Below are 12,422 nucleotides of genomic sequence, written 5' to 3' on the forward strand. Positions count from 1 at the left end.
TAAAATTCACACTAAGACAGCTCCCAAGCAACACATAAATTTTTAGGTCACATACAGGTTTTTACCAACATGTACATATACACCCTAATCAGGGTCTACATCCAATCTTGTCAAGTTGTAAAGAAAGTTATTAAACAAAGACAACACAGAATTTAATTCCTCAGCTTTTGTAATAAAATGTTTACTACATCTTAATTTTAGGAAGAAAAAAGCAGACACAAGATGTAGAACATATTGACATGGAAAGGGAACAAACAGATGTTGATGTCTTAACAGACAAGTTGGACAGTTTACAATTGAAACCATTAGAAACAAGGAAGATAACTCCAGATGAACAAGTTTCACCAAAAGCGGATACTTTACAGTTGAAACCAATTGCAACAGGCAAAATAACTGGATTTGTGGATGATTTATCAAATGAGCTTTGTGAGGGTGAAGAGGAAAACTTTATGGGCCTGGAAACATCTGTGACACTTAAGTTTGAAGATAAATCTTCATCTTCATTTGAAGATTCTAGTGAAATTGATGTTTCTTATGCTGAAGAAAATTTGAGCTTAAGATCACGTTTGACTAGGAAGGCTTGTGCTTCTGTTGACTTAAAATCAGAATCAGGAGTCAATTTAAACAAATTTCATTCAGATCACAAACAAATAAATGATTTTGTGGACTTCGAGAATGAAAATGAAATTGATTTAAATTTACCTTCAATGTCACATATAGATTCAAAAATTGAAGTAAAAGACCAAATTTCTGAGCATATTGTTCACTCAAAATTTAATCATCTAAAGGAAAACTGTCTCAGCTGCAAGCCTGACACAAATGTAAAAATTGCCGTTAAATTTATTGATTTATCTGTTTTAACACCAGAAAAAGAAAAAGATTGTGCAAGAGCTTCGTTTAGATGTCAACCAGATTTTGAAGACAATAGTATGAAAATTTATGATGTGTCAGATTTCAGCCATATTGGAAGATTGAACTTCGAACTGAATACACCTAACATGTCACGATTGAAAAATTTGTCTCCCTCTCTGTATCAAACACTACTAGAATCAACACCAACAAGTAGTTCTAAATTACGGAAGGCGGCCTTACTCAAAAGTATTTTAAACAGCCCACTTCAGATAGAAAGGATCTTGAACAAGGTTGGAAAGAAAAACGATTTCTTAAGCCCCCTTGGTGGTCACATGAGTGGGTTACCTAGTGCTGAAAAATCGTTGAATATCAGTAAATTTTCAATCAATGGATCTATGTCAGAATTGGGCAATTTTCAGATAGAGTCGTCACTATTAAAATCAATCATTGCAAGTGGTGGCAGTATAACAACATCACCTCGTTTTAAGGAACCTCAAAATAATCAAACTCCTCTTATGAAGGTTCACAAGGATCATGGGATTGCAAATTCTAATATTCATACACCAGCAGAGAAAAACATTGTAAGCAAACTGGCTTTTGATGAAAATAGTCCCTTAATACCGTTTCAGGGAAATTTATCATCTCAGCATTTATTGAAAGGAACTTCAAAAATGTGTAAGTCAGATTTCAAAAGTCCTTGTTATCATAGGGAAAACAGCCCAATAATTGACCTCACCTGTGATACCCCTGAATATGGTAAATGCCGGACTGTCCTGGATTTGAATGAAAGTTGTCCTGACATTGAATCGAAACAGAGATCAGGTGAAGTTGAATGTATACACGATTTACCAGATGCAAGCCTTAATTTGAAACCAATTATTTCTGCAGTGTCTATGAAAAGAAATAAAGAAAAACCAGCCAAAAGAGAATGTAATACTACAATTAAAGATTTATGTGAAAATTCAATAACAAAATCAAATCTCTCTGACACTGTAATCTCGTCAAATTTTGAACATGAAGTATGTGATAGAAGGGGAAAAGGATCTGATAGATTTGATAGTGGTATACATTCTGTTAATCAACCTATGGAAAATTTAGACAAAACAGGCGATTCAACCTTTAAACATTCTACCCCTGGTCGGGAAGAAAAAGATTATAATTTTTCTAGTGCTTTTCTTGATGACAATTTTGATGCTACTGCTAATACCTTAAACCATGGTATAGAAGATTCAACAAAAACTTTTGATTGCTCTCTGAGTGAACAGGAAAAAGAAAATACAATAGATATTCATACAGAGATAAATCACAATGTAATGAAACTTGGGACAAAATTAGACTTAACATTTGAAGAGAAAAGTCCAATCTCATTGGCTGATAGACTGAGGAGGAAACTTAATGTTACTTCAATGAAGGGGGTTTTGCAGGAAGTGACTGGAAATTAAATCACTAATTATTTTAAATTGTTTGAGTGATCATGGAAAATAGTTTGAGTAATCATAGAAAATTCGTTGAATGGTCATGGGAAATAAGTTGAGAGATCCTGGGAAATTGGTTGAGTGCTTATGGAAAATTGGTTGAGTGATAGTGGGATATTGGTTGAGTGATCATGGGAAATCAGTTAAGTGATCATGAGAAATTAGTTGAGTAATTATATAAATCATTTGAGTGAATTTGAAAAATTAGTCAAGAGATCATAGAAATTATTTTGGTGATCATGAGAAATTAGTTCAGTAATCATAGAAATTATTTGAGTGATTATGAGAAATAAGTTGAATGATCATGGGAAATTGGTTGATTAAGGGAAATTAGTTAAATGATCAAGGGAAATTGGTTGAGTGATTAAGGGAAATTAGTTAAATAATCAAGGGAAATTGGTTCAGTGATTCAGGGAAATTAGTTAAATGATAATAGGAAAATAATAGTGATCATGTGGACATTGTTTTGTACTGAGATGACTGAATTGAAAGAGAATTTTAAATAAATGATTATTTTTTTACACTTTGGTTATTCCTTCTTTTTACCACACTCGTCACTTGGACATCAAATGAATGTCAGTTACAGCAGGCTATATATAGTAAATGCACTTCTTTTGGGTATTGATTGGGTTATTGAATATGTCTGCTCATCTATTTAGACACATTTTTCTTGCTTGGAAGGATATTCAGTACGTTTGTTTTGTTCTGCATGAAGCATGGAGGTCTCATGGTTTACCTAATAAATTCCACATATAGATAACTTTTCTGATTTATTGAAATAAGAAGATCTGGTCTGATTTCCAATGAAACAATTGTTCACCAGAGACCAAATGACTTAGAGGTTAGCAACTTGATGTCACTGTACAGCCTTCAACAATGAGCAAAATCCCATACAGCATAGTAATGAGGACATTGTTTTGTTATGAAATGACAGAAGTGAAATCGATTTTTAAATAAATGATTACCTGTCATTTGCCTGTTTACACTTTAGTAAGTCATGATAAGGCAGATTCCATGTAAGAAATGAAAATGTCTGTCAAAATGAATAAATAAATAAAAATAATAATTACTGTTATTTTAAAGATAATCTGAATGTTTTGATGAATAATGATGTCAGATGAAATTATAAAAATAATTTTTGGATATAATTGTTTCTGTTTAAAGTAGAAATGATTAAAACAAGTTGAAAAAATGCAAAAATTTTGACAGAATTAACTCCCATTTTTGTCTCGCATTGACAGAGTTAAAAAGCGAGACATAGGTATGCTGTTTCCGGCGGCGACGGCGTCAACAATGTATTAGTTTGTGATTAGGTCTTGTTCATGGTGAAACACTAGTGGTAGGTCAATGATATTTGGTATGCAGTTGTATTAGCATTGGCACATCTCATTACCATGGAGATTATTTGGCCCCGCCCCTCAGTCAAGGCCTATTGACTTTGAAACTTTTCATAGTTTACATGTATTAGTTTGTGATTAGGTCAATTTATGGGGAACCACTAGTGGTAGGTCAATGATATTTGGTATGCAGTTGTATAAGCATTGGCATATCTCATTTCCATGGAGATTATTTGGCTCCGCCCCCTAAGTCATGGTCTATAGACTTTAAAAATTTTGCTAAGTTAACATGTATTAGTTTGTGATTAGGTCAGTTCAAGGGGAACCATTAGTGGTAGGCCAATGTTAATTGGTGTTCAGTTGTATAAGCATTAGCACATCTCATTTCCATGGAGAATATTTGGCCCCGCCCCCTCAGTCATGGTCTATTGACTTTGAATCTTTTGCTTTGTTTACATGTATTAGTTTGTGAAGATGAACTGCTAATGTTAAGTCAATGACATTTGGTATGCAAATGTATTGGCATTTGAAAGTATCGTTTCCATGGAGATTATATGGCCCCACCCCTGATCATGGTTCATTGACTTTGAAACTTTTACATAGTTTACAAGTTAATGTTTGTGTTTAGGTTTGTTTAAAGGTAATGACTTATAATAAGTCAATGGTATTACTATTTGTTATGCAGTTGTATTAGCATTGGCACATCTCATTCCATGGAGATTGTTTAGCCATGTACCTTCAGTCATGGTTCATCGACTTTGAATATTTGCATTACTTACATGTGAAAGTATTGCTATTTTAATTTCAACATTTGCATTATCAAAATTACAAAAAGGCGAGACATATCTCTGTGATAACAGTTTATTTTACACAATGTTTATGTGTTGCAATGCTTTATGTTGACACTTGCAAACTGGTATTTTATAGTGTAGTCTGGTTATTCAAACATCCCTGTTCCCAAATCAGTTACTTTTTTTAGTCAAAAACATCTGTGATATATATTTTTTTTCACTTTCAAATATCTTGCTTTATAGCTCAGTGTCTGTCAATAAATCTTATATCAGGAACATTGCTGTAAAAACTTTCAAAATCATTGTTGGTTCCAATATATGCCAGTTAAAACTGTAAATCATGCTGTGCATAAGAAAAAACACATGTTGATCCTTTTATTTAACTTTATTCAAGCAATAGTTTAAACTTATATGTTTCCTACATAAGATCTGTCAAACTTGTTTTCTTATGTCTGAAACATTTGAATGTGCTAACAGTTAAAGTTGTTTGACCTGAGGTGAAATCTTGTTAGATGTTAGGCTGCAGTATTTTCCAGGAGTTTTAAAAATGACTTTCATCTAGGATTTGATTTCCAATGTCAGTAAAAAAAACAAATATATATTGTCTGTCAAAATATCTTATGTATGAAAAATCTTATGTCAGAATCAAGTCTGTCAAAATCTTATGTCAGAAACTCAATTTGTCTGTCAAATCTTATGTCAGAAAAAATAAAGTCTGTCAAATCTTATGTATGAAAAAATAAAGTCTGTCAAATCTTATGTATGAAAAAATAAAGTCTGTCAAATCTTATGTCAGAAATGATAAAGTCTGTCAAATCTTATGTCTGAAACAATAAAGTCTGTCAAATCTTATGTCAGAAACATAACATTTAAGGCTTCGTTTATTTATACAGGATGATGCTCATAATTTTTTTTTGTCAAATTGTCTTTATCTTTATTAGTAAAGCATGTATTCATAAACAGAAATTCATTGCTTATGATTTTTGCGTAACATGCTTATGGGAGTTGTTTCACTTTCTTATATGGAATCTGCCATAAGTCTTTTTAGACTCTTCAGAACGACAATTGTTTTCCATTTATAGTAAACGACTTTGTCTCGCATGCTTAGTCGTTGAAAGCAGAGCCAATAATGTCTTAAGGTGTGGAGCAGGACTAAGGTGTCTGCTGGCAAAGTTTATGACTCTTTCCACTCCTTCCTGCATCTGCGACAGAACAGCTGTAATTGAAGTAAATGTTTGATGATTGTGTGTCAAGATTAAATGTCTGTTCTGGAAATCAATGGAAGTGGATATAAAGCTAATTATATATAAAATAGGTTTTTCCTTTAGATGAGTTTTTTAGCGAGTCAAATGTTAACTTGTTTGGTGCCCCCTGAAAACGAAAATCCATTGGGTAATAACGGTACAAGGGATCAGCAATATCGGAATAGTTTGAAATAAATCGCGGATAGTATTTGGTCAATCCTAAAAATGTTACTAGCTCCTTTACATTGGAGGAAATTTGCCAATCTTTAACTGTATTAGTAAGTCCAGAATTGGTCTCTATACCCCTTGCACCGAATTAATGTCCAAGAAACAGAAAACTCTTTTGAAACGGTTAACATTTGATGGGTTTTTGTTTAAGACTTTGATCTCTAAATCTTTCAAATACCTAAGTATGGTGACTTATATGTTTCAAAAATGAGTTTCAAAATCCGGAATGGCTATTCACATCGTCAAGAGTTATAAGAACACCTCGCAGGACTAATTCCATTACCCGTTGAAATGTTCCTGGCGCCACTTTTCCAAAACGGTATTTGAGTGTATTCAAACAGTCCCTAACGAGTTGTTAATACTGTTTTGCATTGATCCACGGGTACAACTTCTATTTGATGATAACCACTCTGAAGGTCAAGTGTAGAAAATACACTCGCTCCTGCTAAGGTGTCCAAACATTCTTCGATATTCGGAAGAGGATACGAATCATTTCTGGTTACTGCATTGATTTTCCTAAAGTCGATACACCATCTTATACCTCCGACTTTTTTCCTCACAAAAACAACGGAGGCTGTCCATTAAAATGATCCAGTGTACGGGTGCCAGGTCAAAAACACCAACACTTTTTTTGGAAAGTCAATTCTTCAAATCACGACTGTCCCTGCTATGGGCTCCATCGCAACCTTCACTCTAGATAATTGGTAATCATTTTTTGTTCGATACCGTCCTGTTATAAGCTAATTTTTTATCAGGAGATCACCTTGTCTGGCCATTATGTTACCATTTACTCCTTCTCAAATGGTGTCCGAAGAAGTAATTGTTGATTCATTCCTCTAAGAAGTTTGAAAATTCATCGGAAAGTTACCAGTCGGAAAACCACTTGAATCGATGATTTGGTAATACAGAAGCGGGTACCGTCAAACACAACCCTAACATAATTTTTCTGGTGAGATTGTATGATATTTATATTTTAATTATTGAAAATTGTTTAAATTTTACTAAATATTTAGCTGACAAAATTCTGCATTTGAGAGAAAATAGTTCAGGTTGCTCAGACCTGCATGGTCACTAAATTTCTTTGCATACACAAATTTTGACAGTTAAAAATTACATTTGGTATCAAAATAGGTTGCATATTGTTGTACTTATTCGTGTATCTACTTTAGTTATAAGAAATGCAGATCGAAGTTTCGAAATAAAGGTCTACATAACTTTCTCAGGAATAAAACAGCGCGAGAGTGACAGGTTTGCAGTACTATTGTCTCAGAAGGTCAATACAGACTGTACTGTTCCATTGAAATTTCTATATCATAAAGGCTGGCGGTCACAAAAGGCTGTTGCATTGATAACGCCATCATACAGCTAGTTGAACATTTTGATTACAGAAGAAAGGAAGCCAGAAGACTTATATATTTTGGTGGGAACATGTTACATCACATAACGGATTTCACAGTAAAAGGTTAAGGGTACGATGACAAGAGATACAATAATGTTTAACCATTACCCAGAGTATGTCATAGGTTAATTGTATTGTAGCTAGTTCTGCAGCTGAAACCTTGCAGTATTTTAATTTGCATTTCATTTGTCCCAACTGATTTGTTTGTATTTGGATTTATTAGACTTATTATCAGTAGACTAGTAAAATCTGTAACAAAATATTAAAGCAATCAGAAAAAAATCACCAATAAGAGTTTTAAGCGTCATTATGTCACATAATGTATTTAAATTGAATTTCGTAAATACCGCCGGATAGTTTAAAGTTGTAAACGAAATAACCACGTGACAAAAAGGAACGACACCAGCTCAGAGGGTGATCACTGGAGGAGTGTTGCTTCAAAATAACAATTGAATGGTCCCAAGGAATGAAATTTTAAAGATAGTGACTAAGGTTTGTAAAATACACTGAATAAAGTAATGTTAATTTCTATGTTTATAAAAAAATACTGTGATATTGACGAGTCGACTTTTACTTTCGCTTTCCATTGCCTCTGCATATATATTTAAAAGGTATGTGCTATACTCTTTGCTAGACTTAATAAACGACGTATTTTAGGGGGTTGAAAAATTCTGTGCTACCATGTTTGATATCGATGTCATAAATGACGGACACAACAAAATATATTGTCATTGATTGTTTCACACACAAATAAAACCCAAAAAAAACTGATATCATTTTACGATTTTTTTTCGATTTTTGGGGGCAAAGTATGATTACTAGAACATTGTTGATGAAAGTAGAACACGGGAGGGGAAAATGAGAGATCGGTAGCAGTTTTTGAATTATATCTGAAATGGAGTAAATAAACTCATCATAGATACCGGGATTGAAATTTTATATTTTTGCCAGACGCACGATTTGTCTACAAGAGACTCATCAGAGACGCTTGAGTAAAAAAAAAATGTTAAAAAGAAAAAATAAAGTTTGAATTTAAAGAGCATTGAGGACCAAAAATTCCAAACGTTTTGCCAAATTATCATCTTTAAAGCCACCATAAAGAGGGAAAATAGTTTTTGGAAATACGTTTTATGATAAATGATTTACTGCGATCCTTATATTTCCAATCGATATTCGAAATAAGTACGATTGACATACTTAAGAAGGCCTGCTACGAATGATTCCGACAATAAAGTTAGGCATGTTATACATCAGTAAGTAGATAAATAAATTCAACGGCATAACACATTTTAGTGGGGTAGATAACCCAGAAATCGTACTATAACGGAACTTTGCGACCGCTTGTAATTTTTCAAAAATGTGAGTTTATTACCTAGTATCAGATTGAGCTATATAATGTTTTCAAGTCAAGCGACCGTGGTGTTAAAAAGTTAATTTTTTGGATGACCATTAGCGTTAAACTTCATTGAAATTTCTATCTTAGATATTTATTTGTTTTATGTGGCAAACATGTTATTGACATTTACAACCGCGCAAAGCAAATTATTGATAATTAATAAACTTGTTTTGTTCCATCTCATTGATATCCAATAGATTAAGTCATTCTTTTCCTCGGTATTGTTCTTTTGTATGCATTGCAATAATCTGATGTTGACCCATTTTGGGTCCATTGATATAAAATAAAGTATTTTATATTAAAACAACGATCCACCATAACATATCTGAATAAAGAAAATAGTAAAATAATACCAACAAATGAGAATTGTGAAATAGAAGACAACACCAAACTTTATATATGGGCTGATTGATTACGGGTACATCTCCATACGACTTGATTCATCTTGATCATTCCATACTTCAGTGGCCAACTTTACATTTTTGGGATAAGGAAATGTGTCATAGTATTAACTATTAAGATGTCAACCTTATTTAGTATGTTAAATGATTATGAAGGGGTGCATTTCGGCTTGTTTAAATTAATCTTACTTTTACCTAATTGTCATGGTCCAATAACAAGGTCTTCAGGTTTGGATGGAATGAAGGGTTTGATAGACACCATTCATGTGAGGCTTCAGTTGAAATGTTCGTACACTTTTATTAATTTAAAACTAGTATCGGCTTTCCATGTTTTTTTTTCAATTATATTGTCGATTGTATACTCATTTTGCCAAATTCTGGGATTTTGTATAATACATGCCAACGACATTTCCCCACTAATCAATATCAGTATCTGTTTTCGTTTATACTTCAGAAATTTAGCCATGTCGTCAAGCATTTTCTGTGGACCATGTCAGTATGAGGAGAACATAAAAGGTGCAAAGAAATGGTGTACTGATTGTGAAGATGGATAATGCGAAAACTGTGAAAAGGTCCACAGATCAACAAAAATGTCCAGAAATCATACACTAATATCTATTGCAGATTATCAGAAAATAAAAGATGTTTCGGTTAAACAAAATTGCGAACATTACGGTAAAAGGTTTGATCTGTACTGTAGTACGCATGACAAAGCTTTGTGTATAAGTTGTGTAAATCAACATAAATCCTGCGCTGACGTAACACCATTGGACGAAGCTTCCCGTTATGCCAAGGAGTCAACTGCTTTTGCTGACGTGGAAAACACAATTAATGGAGCTTTAGAAAATATTACAACATGCATCAAAGATCAAGAATCAACAGAAAAACACGTCGAAAATCAAAAACAAATGATAAGGGAAAATATTAAGGAAATACGCGAAAAAATTAATAAACAATTGAATATCCTAGAGCAAAAACTAATCAACGACCTTTCAGTTATATCTGCTTAATGCAAATCATCACTTAAAAAAACACTAAACCAGTTGAAATCTGCAGACAAAAAGCTTATTCAGTTAAAAGAAGAAACACAGAAGATGAAAAAGTTTGCCTCAGATGTACAAGTCTTTCTAGGAACACGCGAAATGAACATAATTGTTGCCAAGGAAATAGAGACTATCACGAGGACGATTAATGCTGCTCTTCATTTTAAGATCGAGGCAGAATTAGATTTAAATATTTCTTCATTGCTAAATCAGGCCGATGCAATGGGCAAGATATTACTTCAGGAGATTCCAACAAATTTGCGGTTCAAAGATGCAAAAATTTACCAAGCTCAAAAGCAAAGTTCTCTTTCACCCGAAAGAGGTTTTCATGAACTTCGCTTACAAATAAAACAGAAACTAAAGATATTAAGAAAGAAAAACGAGATAATTATTAATGTTACTGGTTGCCTAATATTGCCTAATGGTCATGTGTTGATAGCAGTTCGTAGAAGATTTGATGAAAGTCATAGTAGATGCTTAATTGAGTATAACAAGGAAGGCAATCATATCAATGATATCCGACTCTCAAAAGATCCATTTGATTTAACATTGATCGATTCCGATCGAATTGCTATCACTTATGGCAAGGTTTTATTGTATAACAACACAATTTCCAGTTTTTTCGGAAAGAACATTTTGCGTGTTGAAATTAAAAACATCACGCATGGCAGCAGTAACAAAATTCTAGTAAATAACAGTTGCTGGGGAATATCCCATCAGGACGGCAGACTGTATGTGATAGTAGAAGAAGAGGGTATATTGGTAGTTGATGTGTCGGGAAACATCTTAAATTCTTTGCGAATAAATACCTGCAATGCTAAATATATTTCAACATCGAAACATATTATATGCTATTCAGATGACGTAGAGAATTCTGTACATTGTTGCAACATGGACGGCCAAGATATGTGGGTTTTCCAACTAAACAGCATATCAATTTGTCCCGCTGGATTATCAGTTGTACACAATAATGATATATGTGTAGTCTGTTGTACATCCAACAATATAACTCTTATTCACTGCGACGGCACAGAAAGTAAAACTCTACTGACAGCAGATGACGGGCTTAACGAACCAAAAGCTTTGCATTATGACAAACATAGTAAAACTTTACTCGTATGTGATAGAACGAATGCACATTGTACAAAGTCGTTTAAAATATATAATCAAAATGTATTTCAAACCGTAAATGGACATTTATATAGTTTTTTGTTTTTTTTTTTCTACCCTTAATGCTTAAGAACAGACTAAAATTTTAAAATAATTTGGTTTTCATATATTTATATATTTCAATCATGCAAACAATATTTACCATGGTTGGAAGGATTATGTCCAAAAGAAAAGAACATTTTCTTTTTGTGAACCGAACTGTCAAGGTCAGTGGAGATAAATCAAAAATCTGGCGAGGATCGTATCTGTTGGTACGTAACAACTTTTGTGGATAACTTCTTTTTGATAATTGTTTAGATAACCTAACACAATTGCTATGTGAGCTGGGCAGGTATTGCCATCATTAGGCGTCTGTCATCTGTCCGCTGTCGTCGTTAACGTTATAAATGATGTATCTCATTTAAATATAAGACCTATGTTAATCAAATTCAGGCTAAATGATCCGTAGATCATTAAGTTTAAAGTCTTTGTCTAGCTTGCGAAATTTATTTCGCGAAAGCGAGATATAGCGATCGTATATTGCGTCGACGACTTTGGTGACGGCGTCAGCGTCGGTGGCGTAAACATTTAAGTTAAGTCTGTGTGTTTATAGACATCAATAACTTTGTCAAATCTTCAATGAATTTTATGAAATTCGGATAGAAGCTTGTTTATGTTCAACATGCAGTATTAAGAGCAAAATTTTGAAAATACTTATTTCCAGTTTTCCATATTTTACTGATTAATGGACTTATAATTAGTTTGGTTGTACAGGTAACATTCAGATTCAGTCGGAGGTTAAAGTTTTTCAGTCATCAATAACTTTGTCAAAACTCCGTGGAACTTTTAGAAATTTTGACATAAGCTTGTTTATGATCATAATACAGTATCCAGAGAAAAATATTAAAAAAGAATATTTAAATTTTTCTGTTTTTTATTGATTAATGACCTTAGTTTATCTCACAATTTACAAGAAGATACATTCTGGTGTTAAAGTTTGTTACACATCAGACTCTTCGTCAAATGCTATAGAATTTCATGAAGCTTTAGCAGAAGCTTTTGTATGATTACGAGATAATGTCTAATGCAAAGTTTTTGACAATAAGT

The 12,422-nt window shown here is 33.1% G+C and overlaps 1 protein-coding gene across 1 annotated transcript; it reads left to right on the top strand.

Annotated features, from left to right (window-relative positions):
* The first annotated feature begins 7,713 nt into the window (after window positions 1-7,713).
* On the top strand, window positions 7,714-11,399 carry LOC139483299 (uncharacterized). The gene is made up of 2 exons (XM_071267329.1): window positions 7,714-7,818; window positions 9,578-11,399. Exon 2 carries the CDS (start codon window positions 10,218-10,220, stop codon window positions 11,397-11,399), a length of 1,182 nt encoding a protein of 393 aa, XP_071123430.1. The 5' UTR covers window positions 7,714-7,818; window positions 9,578-10,217.
* Window positions 11,400-12,422: the final 1,023 nt, after the last annotated feature.

This window comes from Mytilus edulis, chromosome 7 (assembly GCF_963676685.1).
Source record: "Mytilus edulis chromosome 7, xbMytEdul2.2, whole genome shotgun sequence".
Classification (NCBI taxonomy): Eukaryota; Metazoa; Mollusca; class Bivalvia; order Mytilida; family Mytilidae; genus Mytilus; species Mytilus edulis.